The sequence below is a fragment of the Silurus meridionalis genome, chromosome 2 (genome assembly GCF_014805685.1).
Source record: "Silurus meridionalis isolate SWU-2019-XX chromosome 2, ASM1480568v1, whole genome shotgun sequence".
NCBI classification, from domain to species: domain Eukaryota; kingdom Metazoa; phylum Chordata; class Actinopteri; order Siluriformes; family Siluridae; genus Silurus; species Silurus meridionalis.
In genome coordinates, this window is record NC_060885.1 from 17,017,915 (window position 1) to 17,036,737 (window position 18,823).

Genomic DNA, 18,823 nt, shown 5'->3' on the forward strand with positions numbered 1-18,823 from the left:
ATCAGACGTGCTCTCATCAGGTGGCAAAAACAAATTAGTTCTTCTCTCCTGTTGATAAAAAGCAATGATGAGATGTAAAACTTGGCAGTAATTGATCCCAGCAGGTTCAACCCATTTATGACCTTGTGTTTTTGAAAAAGATGCAGACTTCAAATGTTCACTTCAAGTGCTGCATTGCATCAAACTGAAATACATTTACCACTGCACTTTCCTCTGCTTTTGTGAAACTAAGACCACTTAGACTCAACCATATACTTCTAGTAATTCTGTAAATATAAACCTGGTATCTGTAATGCCATAAAGGACATCCAATTATTATAGTGGCAATAAGCATTGATTAACACTGTAGGAAAATTCAAGGTGGATCTCTAAGCTTTGCTTCAGCATGTTTGAAATATTTTAAAGAAAAAGGAAAAACAATATATGGGGCTTTTATTTGACACACAGTGAGTTTACAATCTGAGTCTAAAATACAACATGTCAGAATCAAAAGACTTTTTTTCCCCAGTCATGTTAATGAGCAGATGAGCCAGTTAGACTTCATATTATAAGCTGTGGAAAGGAGAATTTGTGAACGCAGCAGTAACAGTCCATAGTGTGTCTCCAGTCTGAGAACAACTGCTTCAGGCTTTGTTTGTTTTCTAATCAGACTCTCCTTCCCCCCCAGCCTTACTTCAGTCAGTTTCATTCAGAGTGCCTGATAGTCTCCTAAGCATAAATAATACTGACAACAATATGCATGAAGAGTCACACCACCTGAGGGCATTCCCATTTTCAATTTTTCAAATTTGACATCCATTTCATGCCTGACTTAATATTGGCCCACTCTACAACGGAACAAGAAGATACATTTTCAGGAACAATACCCCAAATGACATTGCAAAATAGAATAAAATCGCAAAATCTTTTTTTCTTATTAAAAATGTATTTAAAATCATTAGAACACTACAATGTTGTAGTAATTTATATATTTTAAAAGTTGCTTAAACCAATTTTTTTAAATCTATAATTTTCATAAGTATACGCAATTGTTTCTATAAGTCTCTATACTTAAAAATTATAATTACATTTGATGTCCGCCAGTCTTTTACATCTATCGACCAATGAAAAAATGATCAGAAAATTATGACCTCAAAATCAACTTCCTGCCTTTCTATTCTTTCAGTAGACAATCAGCAATTCGAAGTTAAGCAGTGTTTGTTAATGCAATTGTGGAATGTAAAATGCAACAGGTTGCACATAATGACATCATTGATATTTGCAGTCGGACATAATGTGTATTCACAGCTTACTTTCAGGAATCTGAAGTCTCCACACTTTCCTAACCTCAGCTTCTGTACTGTCCAGTTCCTGAAAGACTGCAGGGTCTTGTGTTTGTGCAAAGCGACTCAGAAGAGGCGCCAACACAGTAACTGGGATGCTGAAGTTTAAATGGGGATATGTGACCTTGGCTGCAAAGTCTCTTGTATTACTGGACACAATACCTGGATAAAAGCAAAAATATTTATGGGTCGTTAGATGGATATGATGGAGATATTGTAACTTGAACCTTAATTACACTTTAATAATAGATAATATTCTGGAATGCTTTATTTTACTAGTCGGCTAAAAACCTTTGGAAACATTAGTTAAATAATGCCCCCTACTGATTAAAATCAACATAACTCAGTGTCTCAATAGCCATATTGATGTGTGTATGTTGACTGTAGGAATGTTAATAGGAGTGAAAATGAGTTCCAATATACAAGTAATTGTACAATTAATTGCACAAGAAATGAGGCCATTGCAGAAAATTATTTAACACTGTGTTACCTAGCAACTCGCCCGTTTTGGCACGAACGACAGCCCCACCACTGGCTCCACAATTCACCGCACAGGTTGTCTGCAGCATCACTGGCTTGTTTTGCAGGTGCACAACTCTGGAGAGAATCCCTGAGGTCAGGGAAGGGCCACAGGTTTTTCCTAAAGCTCCATAACCCAGCACAAGCACATCCTCACCTAAAAACAGAAATCAGCTGATCTTTAACGTAGCTGCTAAATAATGCATCTGGTTTTAATCCCATTCATTTAAAACAATCCAGAACTATCATTTAATCTCAAAAGAACAGAAAAGTTTTTTCCATGAGCTTTACTTTATTCTCATAAACTTCATTTATGACAGTCTGTGAATTTAGGGGTAAGGGAAGGGTGAAAAGAAGTGACTACAAGAACTACAAAAATGGCAGTGTGACTTATAAGTGCTATTAGTTAACATGCAGCTATTCACACCGACTCTCGTCTTACCAGGCACAAATTTGGTGGTTATCTGAGGCACTATGACGTGTGGAAAAGGCTCCTGAAGCTGCACAACAGCAATATCATAAGGAGAAGTGATCTTTGTAGAAAACAGCACTCTGCTACTCACAGTCTGAGATCTGATAGTGAAAAGACCAGGTTTTAACAATTGTTCATTTAGAAATGATTATGGTGGCTTAAAATACATATAATGCATATAAATATATGTACAGTATATATGTAATATATAATAATAAAAAAAAATGCATGATACAACCTTTGACTAGTACTGAGAGTGACTTTAAGAAGCTGTCTCCCATTCACAACGTGTCTGCACGTTAACACCAAATATGGACTTAACATGATTCCAGAACCCCAAACGTGTCCACATTCAACCACAACCACCATGGGGTAGTTTCCATTTTCTGCATTTTGGTGTGCATCACACGTAACATGAGGTATATCAGTGAAAGTGTGTGTTGATATCTGTCTCAATGTCTGATGAGAGGTTACAGCCTGTAATATGTTTCTCAAAATTAAATGCAGTGAACACACTAAAGTCAGCCCAATCCATTCGTTTGACTTCCAACACAGCGGGGAAGTGATTAAGCCAACAAGATAAAACTTGTCTCCATCACTAATGAAGAGGCCTCCTCCCTGAGTGCCAGGCAGACAGCGAGCATCTGTCAAAATCAACGCATTCTCCTCTCCAGCCAGGTTGCTCACGATGCCTTTGCTCAGTGTACTCATGAAAAGATCTGGACAAAAAGAACCGAATGGAGATCCACACGCTACGACCGAGCATCCTTTGGCAAGCATTGTGCTCTTTATCCAAGGAACAGGATCAACTTGGGCATTTGTGGTCATTTTTAGCACTGCAAACCAGCTCAAGAAATTGGAGTTGTAGGGAATATCACGGTCCTCATCACAATCAGTAAACTTCCACTGCTCAGAGCCAGTAAAGAGGTTTTGAAAAGCCCCCTGGAACTCTACACAGTTGATCATCATGAGCAGCTCAGCAGGTTTATGGCACGTTGGTAACGCATTTGTATTGGATCTCTTGTTGGTGCCCTGGTCCACCTTTCCATCAACGTAGTCTATGTAAATTTGAATTTTGCTGCTAAATTTGTCAGCAAATAATATTTTGGGGTTTTGGCTTATACACTCTTTATCTAGCAGGAAACGAGAAAGCACCAGACCGCTGCAGAGCAGAAGGCCAGACTGATGGCTCAACACCACTCCACTGCAGCTCAATGGATTTCCATTCGACTCCTGCGTCTCACTGCAGCTGTTTTCAGAAACAGAGACAACACAGCACATCTGCTCAACAGACATTTTACAAATTAAAAATTTAACACACACACTTTGGAGATATTCAGCCACTATTTCTCCAAATCGCAAATAAACCCAGTTTCATCCATGTAACTTGCAGCCTACTTATGACTAACTGCGTTCGTGGTCCGTTCGTATAACGCAAACCAAATAAAGAACAGCACCAAAATGGCACAAACGACGTAATGCACATCGAATGGCTTCAACTCATTCTACTTTACATTAGACATGTAAAGCACAGCCATCGTTACAAACCGCACTGCTGCTGCCTCACCAACACGCCACAGTAGGTCAAAATGAAACACTTCCGGGTTTCATCTCATTGGTCGTTGTACCGGTGTTCATCGTTTCCCATTGGCCCTAAAGTATAACCTTTAAGTATCCCGTGTCCTGATTGGGGCAGGGCCAAAACAGCAACGCCTAGTTACATGGAACCACTATTCAGTTTTTAATATAGATTTTTCGTTATGCAAATAGTTCAAAAAAATTCTTTCCAGGGTCGTGGTTATGTAAACAACATGCAAATGATTAATACGTTAACATAAAAATGTATTTCTCACACAAACCCATGCTTTTTTGAACATCCAGTTTTCAGATGTAGACCCTCATCCCTTAACCACTCTGCTGTGTGTGTGTGTGTGTGTGTGTGTGTGTGTGTGTGTGTGTGTGTGTGTGTGTGTGTGTGTAATGCTCATTCAGCAAGAAGTGCTAAGCCCAGCTCATTGATGTCAAGTGAGGAGGCCTGGGGTCCAGTGGGGTTTGAGGTTTTACTTTTCCAGTGAAAAGAGAGTGTAATAAATAATACAGTATACAACTATAGTCATGCTGTTCAGACATAGTGGCATAGGGGGAAAAACCACAATCTATATGTGATGATCACCGCAGCTAGCGATTGTGGTCGTAAAAAGTCGAATGGTCGTAAGTTGCATAGGTTGTAAGTCGACGACTACCTGTATTGTGTTGTGTTGTGTTTTTATACACTTTATGTAGTTAGTTAGTAAGATAGATAGATAGATAGATAGATAGATAGATAGATAGATAGATAGATAGATAGATAGATAGATAGATGCCAAGTACAGCAATCTATAATTTATTAATTCAATAAACAGAACAAAATACAAACAACACATAACAAGAATATTCACTTTTATTTTTTGTCTGCGCCAAAATAAGCCTTGGAGAGTGTGCCATTAAGGTTTTCTAAGCCACATTTAAAAAAGATGCAGTTCTATTTACAAATGTGAAAAGTGACTTAACGTGACTGTATTGTACGAGCGTGCTTTATCCAGAAGCTTGTTGTTGTGCATTTACTCTTGCTCATTGTCGCATGTCAGATGTATTTGCAGCTCAAAAGTGCAGAAATAATTCATAAATTTTGAATGAGTGAATGAATTATTGTATATATTGCATCTACAACAGCGTCGCCTTTAAATTAAAGCACCAATCAGTTGTAGACCACACTACTCTCATAAAGGCACACTGGTGGTAATATTGTTTAAACATAAAAATAATGAATATACAACCAACATGCATCTAATTATTGCACGTCTTATACTTGTTGGTTAGTTTCCACATCATGGCCGAAAATCACTTTTCTTATTTGATCAAACGTGCAATACATATTTAACTGAAAATGTATGTAACAGAAAGTGTATGTAATGTGGATAGACTCAACAAAATCTAATTATAATACTATTTATCCTAAAATACCCCCTGACTCAACATGTACCATACAGTTTGCTATCCTTATTGAATTTAAAAGAAAAAATTATGCAGTCTTGAGACTACACAAATATATTTCAGGAGCATATTCTATTTTTGGCACAATTAAAAAATACTACATGAACAACTGTCAGTTTTCATTACATTTTAAATAGTTTACTCCTGAGTCAAATCTTCAATAAATAGGGTCAGGCATATTTGCAGAGGCTGTTGGGTCTTAATCAATTAGTCAATGTATTGAGAAAGCCATCGGAAACCATCCCCGTATCCTTGTCGTTTTAACACGCTGCACATGAAAAGTTCCAGTGGCCTCATGTTCAGCTCCTTCAGTGACACATTGCCCTAAAGATAAACAATCAATTATTAGCAAAAAACATTTTTTTTAATTATATATATATATATATATATATATATATATATATATATATATATATATATATATATATATATTTATATAAATTATGCAAATATAAAGCTAATTCTACACTGTACTGAGATATATTGTGATCAGAGTATTCCAGAATTGTACAAGCTTTAATGCAAAATATATAGTACCTCACAAAAGTGAGTACACCCTTCACATTTTAGCAACCATTTTATGATATACTTTCAAAGGAACAATACTATAGAAATGAAACTTATATTATTGTATGATATATTTTAAAGTAGTCAATGTGCAGCATGTTTAGCATTACAGATTTACTGTCCTTTTATTTATTTTTTTTCCTTTTTTTTTGTCAAAATAACTGGCAACATAAGTGAGTACACCCTAAGAACTAACAGCTCTATGTTGTTTAACCATGCAAAGTCACATGTCCTATTCATCATGTTCATGTTTTTGTCTGTTTGACAGGACAATAGACATTTGTTTATCTTGTATTAGAGCAGGTAATATTTGGTGCTTTCAGTACAATTCTCTTACACTGACCACTGGTCAGGGCACCTAATGGCACCTCATGGCAAGATTTTTCTGAGGATTTGGTCATTACAATTGTTGCTCTCCACAAAGATGGCCTTGGCTGTAAGAAGATCGGTAACACCTTAAAACAGAGGGTACCACTCGGAACTGGCCATAGAAGGGTCGATCAAAGAAGTTGAGCCCTCGTGCTGTGTATCAGGTGTAGAAGTTGGCTTAAAAAATCAGATGCATCAGCCTCTTCTCAAGCTGGTTCACAATAAAGTCCGCAAATGTTTTGCTGAAGTCAACTTGTCCAAGAACATGGATTACTGGAGCCATGTCCTGTGGTCTAATCAGACTAAGATAAACTTGTTTGGCTCAGATGGTGTCCAGCATGTGTGGTGACACCCTGGTGAGGAGTATAAAGAAAATTGTGTCTTGCCTACAGTCAAGCATGGTGGTGGTAGCATCATGGTCTGGGAAGCTGCGGTTCATTGAGCGGAAACATGGATTCCAACATGAACTGTGACATTCTAAAGCGGAATATTATGCCCTCCCTTCAGAAATGGCAGTTTTCAAAAATAATAACAACCCCAACACACCACCAAGATGAGGGTGAGGAATCTGAAGGTAAAGGTGATGGAGTGGCCAAGTATGTCTCAAGACCTGAACCCTATTGTGCACCTGTGGGGCAGTAGAGAACTGTCATATGTTTAACATCCAGCAGCTCTGCAATGTCATTATGGAGGAATGGAAGAAGATTTTAGCAACAACCTGTGCAGCTCTGGTGAATTCCATGCTCAGGAGGGTTAAGTGCTAATTAACAATGGTGATCACACAAAATATTGACACTTTGGATACAGTCTTGACATGTTCACTTAGGGTGTACTTAATTTTGTTGCCAGTTATTTTGAAAATAATGGCTGCATGTTGAGTTATTTAAGGACAGATTAATATGTACTGCAATAAAAGCTGCTCATTTTCTACTCTAAAATATATCCAAGTTTCATTTCTATAGTATTGTTCCTTAAGAGTATATACTAAAATAGTTGCTGAAATGTGAGGGGTGTACTTAATTTTGTGAGATGCTGTATATAATTGTGGTAAAAGGCAGCTTCAAAGAATTTAGGCCGAATACATTTTTTAGATAAATTTAAAAAGCACATTGAGAAATATAAAAAAATAAATACATAGATTAACCCTAAAGACCATGAATAAGCATATGTTTGTTACTAATTCATTTCCTACCTTTCCAGTAGTTTGTCCATGTAGGCCAAATGTTCCTCTCAATGCATCTTCACTTATTGCCTCAGGTCGATCAATTTTATTTCCCAAAATAAGGATTGGCACATTGGATATGGTCTCATCAGTTAGCAGGGCCTAAAATACAGAACAAAAATTTTTAATAGTAATGATGGAGTTTCTATAGAAACTGTCTTTGTATAGAAAATAATTTTTTTATTATTATTATTATTATTATTGTTAATTTTCAACAATGAAACAACAACAATAATAATAAAAGCTTACATCTAGTTCAACTTTGGCCTCATTTAGACGTTCATGGTCAGCACAATCCACAAGATAGACTATTCCATTTATAGCTGGTAAGTAATTCTTCCAAACTCTTCTTGCTGCAGTTGAAGAACAGAAACATTATAAAGCTGTAAAACCGTTATTTTTGTATGTGCCTGCAACTGTAATGTGAACACTTACACTATAAATCATACTGTTTGATCATGATATAAATCATCAGATAGTTTGATAAATCACAATATTTACCTTGTGCATGTCCACCCAAGTCAAATGTAGTGAAAGTCATCCCAGCAATAGTCAACTCTTCTGAAGCTAAAAGAACGCCAAAACAAAAGCAAAATAAACCAAGATGATCAGGTTTAAAATTGAATGCTTACTTTCAAACCTTTTTCCACATTCTGCATGCAGTGTATCTATGCTGCCCAAATGAACAATGACTACTGACTTGGATGGAGTGTTGGCACATGCAGTCCGAGCCGATCATCCTTAAGCATGTGCAATAATGTTGTTTTTCCTGCATTGTCTAATCCAAGGAAAACCAGCTTTCCGGACTTTTTATACAATCCTATAGAAAGAATGGGTGAAAACAATCAAGTATTATTAATACTCTTAATAGTTAAATTACATGAACAATACTTATGACAAAATGGTTTTATTTCTGATACGTTACCTAAAATTTTTAACACACTACTGAATCCTCTGTAGATCCAATCAAATATGAAAGACATTCTGTAGCTGTCCTCTGAAGACAAAGAAATAACAGAAACCGAACAGATATAATGAGACCAACTCATTAATAATTACTATCCCTGCATTTCAAGTACAACATCTTAAGGTTTACATTGTGGTGCAGTTCGATGGACAAAAGCAGGCTAAAATGTGAGCAATGGCATGGATACACCCATGCATAGCTTCTTAAGAACATCTCATTACTATCTCATACCCCCCCAACACCACCACCACCACCACCACACACACACACACACACACACACACACACACACACACACACACAGTATGGCATTTCTTAATGCATTGTCTGATTTGCACAATTCCACTGGATTTTTTACACCCTGTCCTACAGATGCAACACTATTTAGCAACCTACTATTTTTACGAAAGCGTTACAGATAGTTACCCGATACCATGAGCCAATGGCACACACACACACACACGTTTGATATATCAAATGTATGTATGTGTGTGTGTGTGTGTGTGTGTGTGTGTGTGTGTGTGCCATTGGTATATATATAATTTTTATTTTAAATAAATGTATGTTTACAAAGTTGCACTTTCTTTTGCCAAAAAAAAAATTTAAACGTGTTTCGTGTAAAATAAAACAGCAAAATGTCCTCATAAAATCTAAAATGTCGCATATACTTGTACTTATAGGGACACGGTAGGCCTCTTACAGGTCCCCACAAAGATATTGAAACCTGCAAGCCCACGCGGGCGCACATATACTGTACATACACACACGCGCGCACAAACGTCACTGAAATGGCAGATACACACACACACACACACACACACACACACACACACACACACAAATACCATGAAAACGATGCCTGATTCCCGAACTTTCTGTTTGCGTTTTGGACATGTGATAAACGCGACAAAGCGTCTTATTAATAAACCATAATTCTATAATAAACTCAGGTTTTATTAATTGTAACGTGGCATTTACACTAGGATTTACAACGGGATGGAAACATTGTGGCCGTCGAAGCCCATACAAGTCGCCCTGAGTAGCCTATATATAGAGAGAGCGAGAAAGGCCAAGCAGCAATACTAATCCTATTTATCCCTCTAATAAAGATTAAAAAAAAAATCATCATGAAGTCACATTAATATAGTTGTAAATGCATAAGGCCAGTATGAGGGTGTACCCAGTCTAATATGAAGTGCGATGGTATAGCAGAGTCCTGTTTCAGTATCAACGCACCTCGAGTAGTCACTCCGTCAGCTCCAAGTCACTGAAACACACCTCAGCTTCCTCTCTGTTGTATCCACGACTTGATCGCAGTAGATGTCAAAACTGCTTGTAATCTACATTGGCTAATATCTAAATAAATGCGTCAAGTAAACAAACAGACCGTACTGGAGTATGCACTTACTGAGTGTGCGCAGCGCCCTCGTGCGTGTGTGGTGAGAAAGAGTAATGTTAAACAGCAGCTGTGTGTGAAACAGGGGTGTAGCTAAGGGCTGGAAAATACCACCCAAGCATGTAGGAACTTGGACAAGCAGCTCTTCCTTCAAAGCAATGATGGATAAACAATACTGAGAAAAATGTACAACTGAGCAGTTAAGGGTTAAGGTCCATGCTCAAGGGCCCAGCAGTGGCAGTATGGTGGTGCTGGGATTTGAACTTGTGACATTCCGATCCAGAGTCCAATACCTAACCATGAAGCTACCACCTTCCCATTAAAGTAAAATGGTGTAGATCAGTATTCTACAACCACAGACATGTTCACTGGATCCTGCAACACCCCTGGTGTGAGCACCAACCTTTGATCATTAATACAGTATCAAAACGTTCATGTAGTACATTTGATAAACAAAAATCACAGATGACACAGTGGCAGGAACAAGCAGAAAGACTTTATTGATGCAACTTTCAAGTTTGACCAGACTACTACTTTCCATAACAATCACAGACTGTATGCACATTATATATATATATATATATATATATATATATATATATATATATATATATATATATATATATATATATATATATATATATATAAGGATGTGTTAACCCTGATATTTTTCAATCCATTTTAAATTATTTATTCTGTCTATGTGCACATACTCTAAATGGAGGAAATCAGACTGGTCCATCAAGATTGGGCTGTTTTCTCGTCACTTCTGATAATAAAACCATTTGTCAACTGAAAAAGAACAAAATCACATTAGTTTTTACTTCAGAGGTATTACATTTTGCTCATCACAAAACATGACATTTCTAAGCTATTCAGTTAAAAATAGAGTTTCTAGGACTTTGCCCCAGGACAGAAACTGTCTGTGCCCTACTTTGCTTCAATATCTTAAATATTGTGTATTGGAAGGAAATACAATGCTATTATTTTAATGTCACTTAAAAAGTCTATAGAGAAATTTTTGATATTTGTGTTTAACAACCAACTGGGTAAAAAAAAAAAAAAAAAAAAAGAGCCACATACCTGAGTCTGGAATACATCCTGCCTCGCCACAGGGACAAGTCTGGAAAAAAGAAAAGAGAAAAAAAAACAACAATATGTAAAGACATTAAAGACAGGGGTCAAATTTATTGACAATTATAAATATGATTTTATTTTAATATGCTAATATTACGTAGCAAAACTAGAATTTTACATTTCCTGAATAAAATTTGAATATGCAGAATTAGTCACAGGATGCATTTTTTGCTGCAAAGCAGACATTCCTTAAAACTGCTACCTCAAAAAGGTTATACACTGTAGCTTTTAGCATGTAACCAGAGTTCAAAATACAAGTACAGCTACACAGAAAATACACGTCTTCATCTTATATTATAAATCTATCATCATATTATTCCAAAGAGTGCATTCATTTCTACACCAGGAGTGCCCAGGCTTATCCAGAAGGGTAGGAGGAGGAGGAGGCTTTAAAAGGTAGAATCAGGTGTAGCTTTTGCTTTCTACAAATGAAAACCTGAAACCACACCTCTCTATTGAGGAACAGTTTGGACCACCCTGGTCAAGACAGAAACATATTAATTACCTGAGGGGGGGGACAACAAGAAACAAAAAACACTGAACATCCACGATGTACACAAAAGACTTCTTCTTTCGGCTTCTCCCATTAGGGGTCGCCACAGCGGATCATCCGTCTCCATTCCCCCCCTGTCCTCTACATCTGCCTCTTTCAACCAAACTACCTGCATGGTCTACCACATCCATAAACCTCCTCCTTGGCCTTCCTCTTTTCCTCCTTCCTGGTGGCTCCATCCTCAGCATTCTTCTACCGATATACCCCATGTCCCTCCTCTGCACATGTCCAAACCATCTCAATCAAACCTCCCTCACCTTGTCTTCAGAACGTCCTACATGCACCGTCCCTCTAATAAACTAATTTCTAATCCTGTCCATCCTCGTCACTCCCAACGAAAACCTCAACATCTTCAGCTCTGCTACCTCCAGCTCCACCGCCTGTCTTTTACTCAATGCCACTGTCTCTAAACCATTATCATAAAAAATTTAAAATCAGATATAAATATCTCAATTTCATAAACAAACAAAACTTAAGAGGGTTGAAAAAGTTCTTACGCCATCAACAACTGCCTTGGCGTCCTCCACTGAGAAGAAGAATGGACTTCCTGCCTCTGACACACAAGTGTTTTTACTGCAAAGCAAAGCAAAAAGATCACATCTACTAGAGCAAATTTTGCATAAAATAAACACAATAATATATGACAATATTGCTATTATTCTGGTGTGTATTCCTTTTCACATTTCTAGGCTACATCACTATCCGTTACAGATCCTTGTATTGCTTTATTCAAAGACTTGTTAAGGTTTGTGTGTCTAAAATAGATTTTATGATGTGTTCACATTAAATACATTCACAAAGTATTTAATTTACAGCTTGGATTACCTACAGGCCTTGTCCTAGGAAGTTTACAAATTATAACCATGCTAATATCCAGTGCAATTATATGAAATATAAGCACTCTTAATGCACCCACTAAACCAAATTAGTGGACTGAAACACAACACGGTTCTTTAAGCATTACACTGAAATGACAATGTGAAAATAAACTTACCAGCTCAGACCTCCTGCACTGGTCTGTTGTGAAATAAGTGTCTTCCAAAAATCATGGGTGCTTTTGATTGTCTTAATGGCAAAGTCCTGTATTTTTTTAAATAAATAAAAATAAAAAATAAAAACATTAAATGATTGTTCTGAACTTTACAAATATGCATATTGATGACATTGGTTCAGGGTGAAAATTAATTTATTAGCTACAGTAAAAAAATTCTAATGTGAGCTAATCAAGCACACTGTATTTGCAAGCTTAACAAAACGGTTAGACAAAAAAATGTTGCTTATAACAGAAAGCAGTTTTGTGATACATTTATTTGCTTTAAAATATCCGTGTATCCCTGATATTAAGACTCCCTTAATGAACTAGCCTAGTAGGAATTATTCTACAGTCACTCACATCAGATATTGCAAAAAGTTAAAACATGCATACCAGATTAAAAATACAATAATGTGTCAAGAGATAAGAGTTTTCTTCTTACAAAATCTTACAAACTAAATTAGCAACCAATTAAATTAGCAACCAGAACATGATATCTGTGATTGGTCCACTCCTGTGGCTTGCCCTTCTAAATGGTAAGTCAATGAAATTTCTCATATTTTTTTTTCTTCTTCCTTTTTTAGACATGCAGGTAGTTGGGTTGAAAGAGGCAGATGTAGAGGACAGGGGGTATGGAGACGGATGGTCCACTGTGACGACTCCTAATGGGAGAAGCCGAAAGAAGAAGAAGATTCTCTTCTTCCTTTTTTCTATTGACCTAAACAGTGGGAAAAGAATAATGAGAATACCTTGTCTTTAAACTCCCCATTAAAAGCAAACTGGTTTTCAGGCTTCCCATCTGGTACTTTGTACCGTCTAAACCAATCCACCGTAGCTTCAAGGTAGCCTGGCTTGAGTCGCTGAACATCAGCAATATCTGAAATGAACATCGCAGAGCAAATGAGAACGATACCATTTTTATAAATAGTGTCATGTAAAGGAAAAATAACAAAATAAAAGTCATTCATACAAAAAAGTAAATAAAATCACTCACCATTCAAGTCTTTTGCTTCTGGATCATCAACATTGATTGCAATAACTTTCCAGTCAGTTTCGCCTTCATCAATCATAGCCAGTACACCCAGGACTTTCACTTTGATAACTTCTCCTCGTGAGCATACCTGAAAAATATCACAGTTATATACATGTATAAACTAAACTGCAAATTATTCTAATTTACAGATAAATTAATACATACCCTGCTTCCAATTTCACAGACATCAATTGGGTCATTGTCACCACAGCATCCAGTATCACAGTCTTTGTGGCCTGGGTCTTCCCAGGTCTGTCAGAATGGAAAAAAATGGCTGGAGTCAGAGACACCATGAAAACCATGTGAACCACTGTTAGTGTTTTAATGATTGATTTCAATGAAAGCTGAAGCAATGTCAAGCTTCTGTAAAAGAGCAAGTGCAGTTTTTTTATATTTGAACAGAGCAGCCATTTCAATTCCTTATTAAAGAAATATAATGTATACAACTCTACATACATTCTCAAAGACAAAAATCCTGAAAGAGTCCCCTGCTTTACAATACATTAACAAAGTTGGTTTTATATTTTTACTTAATGTTTAAAAAAAGAGCTAATTGCTGCTTCATTGTTTTTATCGCACTTCGTTCTGCATTTTGTGTGCAGCAATGGTATTGTACTGTCAGAAAAAGAAAAAAAAAAGATTAAGTCATAGTCATAAAACCTGCTCTTGAGAGTTAATAAAGCCTTGGCCTTACACAATGTCACAGCATTAGGGAATAACTTATTCTCATAAATATATATTTTTAAAAAAGAGTTTGGTGCTGTTTCTGACAATGGTGCAGACACAAAAGCTGTGGAACTGCCTAGTCTAGGTTATGGGTCTGGAGGTGGACTAAACTAAAGTAAGTCTGGTTCTGAGCATTTTCAACACAACTGATCACAAGTGAAAATGTATTTAAATTATACACAATCTAATTGGTCAGAAAAGTACATTCATTTTGTCTGCCTTACCTGAGGAATTGCACCATAGTTCCAGATGTAACCTTTATGTGGGAAAACACTGGCCACATATCGCAAATTCCCCTTTTTTACATCCTGCTTTATTGGATTAAGTGGGTCCTTTGTGGCAATCTGAGAATAAAAACACGTTAGAACCGTATCATTTACAGGTAAGACACAGTTATACATATAAATATGAAGTGTAATATAAAGTATAAAGTATATAAAGTGTAAATGAATAGGACACGAGCAATATCACAAGACTTGACAAAAACTGCATTGATGGATTGGCTACAAAATTGTATTTATTAGTTATACCTCCATTTTTGCATTTGTCCATCGGGGTACCTCCACAACCATATGGAAAATGTTCTGTGGAACAAAATTTGATATAATTCATATAAGAAGAAGAAGAAGAATAGTTAATTAATATTATTTTAATAGTAATAGCATGACTACTATAGTAGAAGAAAAATAAGAAACCGAGTGAAAACACTATAACAACTGTGCTAAAAGGTTAGAATTGCTGCACTTTTTTTTTTTTTTTTAAACTTACAACAAATCAGTAAAAGTTGAGACATGAACTCTGATTACACAAGTGGTCTCAGGGGAGGAAAAAAGAACTCTTCTATAATTCATCTATAATTACACCCAAGAGTGAAGTAACTTGACAACTAGGTTACAGGAACACAATACCTGGGCTTCATCTGCGTACAAAGGGATGTCGTGAAATGGCGAAATGTATTTTCCATCCTGGTCCTCTGTTTAGAGAAGAGAAAAAAAAAGGTAACACAAAGGTCACAAAGAGAAATCTAAGATACAGTTTCCATCAGTGAATCACAGTATTAATGCTTTGATGATCTAAATAACTCTATGTAGCGTAATGCAGGTTAGTTATTAAATGTCACATTAGGGATCAACAAAAAGGGGTTCTGACTAAATTGGATGATAGATAGATAGATAGATAGATAGATAGATAGATAGATAGATAGATAGATAGATAGATAGATAGATAGATAGACAGACAGACAGACAGACAGACAGACAGTAGAGGAACAGCATTGAAAATAAAATTCATCCAAAATTCAGGCAGAACACAATACAACATAAAACAATACCTGGAATGAAGGAAGACAGACTGACAGACAGACAGACAGACAGACAGACAGAACTTTCACTTTCAAATTCGTTTCAGTATTATTGCGTCTCATGTCGTTTTACTTTTGTTTACACACGTTATACGACAGCCATAAAACCGAAAATATATCATTTAAATGACATAAAATTCGCATCTAAATGATCTTCTATAAGGTTAGTCATAAGGTGCAGTAAAGTCTTTGGGCAGCGCCTCAGGTCCAGGAGACACTACACGTGTACGCGCAGCCAAGTGAACAGGCGCGTGCACAATAATCCAGTTGTGTTCATACATTAGTGTGAAGGATCAGTAGGAGGATCAGCACCCAGCAGGGTGATGTTTTTAACACCTTTTTAACGTTCCCAAAAACTTAATCGAATAATGAACTCGGAAGCACCATGCTTCATCAAAATCACAGCGCCATCCCATCATTTCAAGAATAGCAGGTTAGTCATGGCGACTCCCATAGCAACTAATCATGGCGTCACTACGGACATCATTCCACGTTTCTCTCGGCGCGGAAAAGAAAATCGGATCCCATTATCTCCTGGGGGTATTTAAGTAACAGAACACTCAATTTACACCAGGGATTTATTTATTTGTTGACTGATTTATATATGTGTAAACAACAGATCCTACAGGACTGATGTTCTGTCATGACAATTAACGGAGAAAAACCTGCCTATTATCTGTCCTGACTACAGCGTCCACAGCTACAGCGTGTTTAACACGTGAACTTGACTTCGCATTGCAGATATGTAGAGTAACTCATCCTAAACTGGTAAATGATGCAACTGTAGTCTATGGGACACGTGGCTCATCCTCTCTAGATTCCAAAAGCTGTATCGTTCATTACAGGATTTCTTTTTAGATGATTAAAAAAAGAAACTCGTCACTCACTGTAAAACACCCTGTAGCTCAGAGTGTTGGGATTTCCTCGTTCTTCGATGGAGAAGCTCATGGCTGCCACCGGTACGCGTGAGGTGAGAATGCGACTCAATGACGTGGTACTCTGAAAGTTCAACAAAAAGCCTTCGTGTTGGAGGAGGAAGAGTCACAATTCAGAGCACATGATCCCTCCCTCACTTGCTCGAGCAGAGCAGGAAATACGGGTTATTTTTAGCTCAAGATTAAAATGACTCCTGATGTTAGAATGAACATAAACTGTTTCTGTATGATATAATCTACATAAATACTTTTACCGAAACAAAGACTTTATTTTAGGTATTTTTTATTTTTTTATTTAGAAGCATACTATATGACCACAAATTTGTGGACACCTAACAATCATACCCAAATGCACTTTTTGAACATCTCAGTCCAGATTGAATCCCCATTTGCTGGGAAGTTTTTTATCCACTTTTCTGAGAAGTCTTTCCACTACTTTTTTGGGTGTAAGTGTAAGGAATAAACCACAGTTTCATTAATAAAGTCAGGTCTTTAAAAAATAAATAAAAAAAATAAAAAGGGATATCTGGGAAACTAAATCTAGTCAAGTCAAGTTTATTTCAATAGCACTTTTCACAACAGACATTGTCTCAAAGCAGCTTGACAGAAATCAACAGTCAAGGTGAATGGTGTATATTTATCCCTGATGAGCAGTGGCGACTGTGGCAAGGAAAAACTCCCTTAAATGTTATGAGGAAGAAACCTTGAGAGGGAAACATCCTCATTTGGGTGACATCAAGAGTGTGATCATAAATCTTTCAACAATACAGAACACTGGAGAGTGAGAACTAACATGAGCACTGGAGTATAAGATTATCAGTAATGTTCTTTCTACAGTCTTATACAGTCGTTATGGTTATAAAACTAGGAGCAACTGAGCAACTCATAAAATAGCTCAACATTTAAAATCATCACAGATCCAACACCAGCTAAATTAAATTATCCAAGTGATCCAAAATGGAGAATATTTGACATGATTTGAATATAATGTTCTACCACACCATACCGCACACGGACACTTTACACCACACCATACCACACACGGACACTTTACACCACACCATACCGCACACGGACACTTTACACCACACCATACCGCACACTGACACTTTACACCACACCATAAATATTTTTATTTTATTTATATCTATATCTATATATATATATATATATATATATATATATATATATAAATAATATATATATATTTTTTAATATATATAATAAGCATTTCACTGCATGTCGTACCCTGTATGTATGTGTATGTGACAAATAAAATTTGATTTGATTTGATGTGTTTTAGCAGATGTTTGGATGATGACATTGGAAAGCACTGTCTTAAGTTCTTTGAGTGTATAGAGGTTTGCTGACTGTGATGGATATAATGTAGTTTACATGATTTTCATGCTCACTGATCTATTTGGAGCACTTGTACCCTGTATCATGTTTAAGGAGACTATAAACTCAGAAATGTTTTCGGATCAGATAAAGGTAAGTGTGTTGAATGTGTCGCAGTGTTGCAGTGATTCATCACTCTAATGCGGAGGCACCCAAACTTTTTCCCTATGAAGGGCCAATAATCAAACTTGATTAAGGGCTGTTGGCCAGGGCACATGTTGCATAGAATTAAATACTTTGGGAAAGCTGCAGAATGTTTTATATCATAATGATAGTAAATAGTGTATTCTTTCAAAACAGCAGACGGTTTCTTCTTGTCTGTGTGCCACTGCTTGGATCTGTCCTTAATTAGATGTTTGTTGAGTGGCCCAAAGCATGTTGTACCTTCATTTATATTCTTTACATTTAAAGCTAAAAAATAATGGAAAATGTTAATGAAAATCTATCACTCTGGCATTTTCCCCCTTCTTTCCACTTCTCATATATAACATTTCAGGCTATACTTTGGGATTATCTGCTCTAAAGGAACAAGTGAGACCAAACTGCGCCCACAGCAGGTTTTCCTTTCATTAATTCGAAATTGGTGCACAGAAAATGTTGTTAAATGTTGCTTAGACTTACCAAAGTCAAAGTTCTTCTACCATAACCTTAAGACTAATTCAAGCCTGTTTTATCCAAATGATTATTTTTAGTAGAATGACAAGGACACATGTTCTCCCAGGGTTCCTCCTCTTGGACTGGCTGCTCTCAGCTGCCTACAAAATGTGAATGTGTTTGGCTC

General features: G+C 36.7%; 3 protein-coding genes across 5 annotated transcripts; all 3 read right to left on the minus strand.

Annotated features, from left to right (window-relative positions):
- Nucleotides 1-19: 19 nt before the first annotated feature.
- tysnd1 (trypsin like peroxisomal matrix peptidase 1) lies at nt 20-3,940 on the minus strand. The gene is made up of 5 exons (XM_046871195.1): nt 2,552-3,940; nt 2,284-2,414; nt 1,813-1,998; nt 1,293-1,484; nt 20-48 (listed from the first exon to the last, which is right to left on the minus strand). The coding sequence occupies exons 1-5, from the start codon at nt 3,607-3,609 to the stop codon at nt 35-37; spliced, it is 1,581 nt and encodes a 526-aa protein (XP_046727151.1). The 5' UTR covers nt 3,610-3,940; the 3' UTR covers nt 20-34.
- A 795-nt stretch (nt 3,941-4,735) lies between these two features.
- On the minus strand, nt 4,736-9,908 carry sar1ab (secretion associated, Ras related GTPase 1Ab). 2 transcript variants are annotated; one of them, XM_046873207.1, is made up of 7 exons: nt 9,708-9,908; nt 8,430-8,501; nt 8,205-8,324; nt 8,006-8,071; nt 7,754-7,857; nt 7,475-7,606; nt 4,736-5,670 (listed from the first exon to the last, which is right to left on the minus strand). In XM_046873207.1, the coding sequence occupies exons 2-7, from the start codon at nt 8,485-8,487 to the stop codon at nt 5,554-5,556; spliced, it is 597 nt and encodes a 198-aa protein (XP_046729163.1). In that variant the 5' UTR covers nt 8,488-8,501; nt 9,708-9,908; the 3' UTR covers nt 4,736-5,553. The 2 variants fall into 2 exon arrangements, with proteins under 2 accessions (XP_046729163.1, XP_046729153.1); XM_046873197.1 differs by lacking the exon at nt 9,708-9,908 and adding an exon at nt 9,317-9,380.
- A 429-nt stretch (nt 9,909-10,337) lies between these two features.
- Nucleotides 10,338-18,794, minus strand: ppa1b (inorganic pyrophosphatase 1b). Of its 2 annotated transcripts, XM_046865174.1 has the most exons (12): nt 18,664-18,794; nt 16,597-16,708; nt 15,258-15,322; nt 14,880-14,933; nt 14,574-14,693; nt 13,789-13,875; nt 13,585-13,711; nt 13,340-13,467; nt 12,552-12,637; nt 12,055-12,130; nt 10,951-10,990; nt 10,338-10,659 (listed from the first exon to the last, which is right to left on the minus strand). In XM_046865174.1, exons 2-12 carry the CDS (start codon nt 16,655-16,657, stop codon nt 10,631-10,633), a joined length of 873 nt encoding a protein of 290 aa, XP_046721130.1. In that variant the 5' UTR covers nt 16,658-16,708; nt 18,664-18,794; the 3' UTR covers nt 10,338-10,630. The 2 variants fall into 2 exon arrangements, with proteins under 2 accessions (XP_046721130.1, XP_046721122.1); XM_046865166.1 differs by lacking the exon at nt 18,664-18,794 and having other exon boundaries at nt 16,597-16,748.
- Between the last annotated feature and the right edge of the window lie 29 nt (nt 18,795-18,823).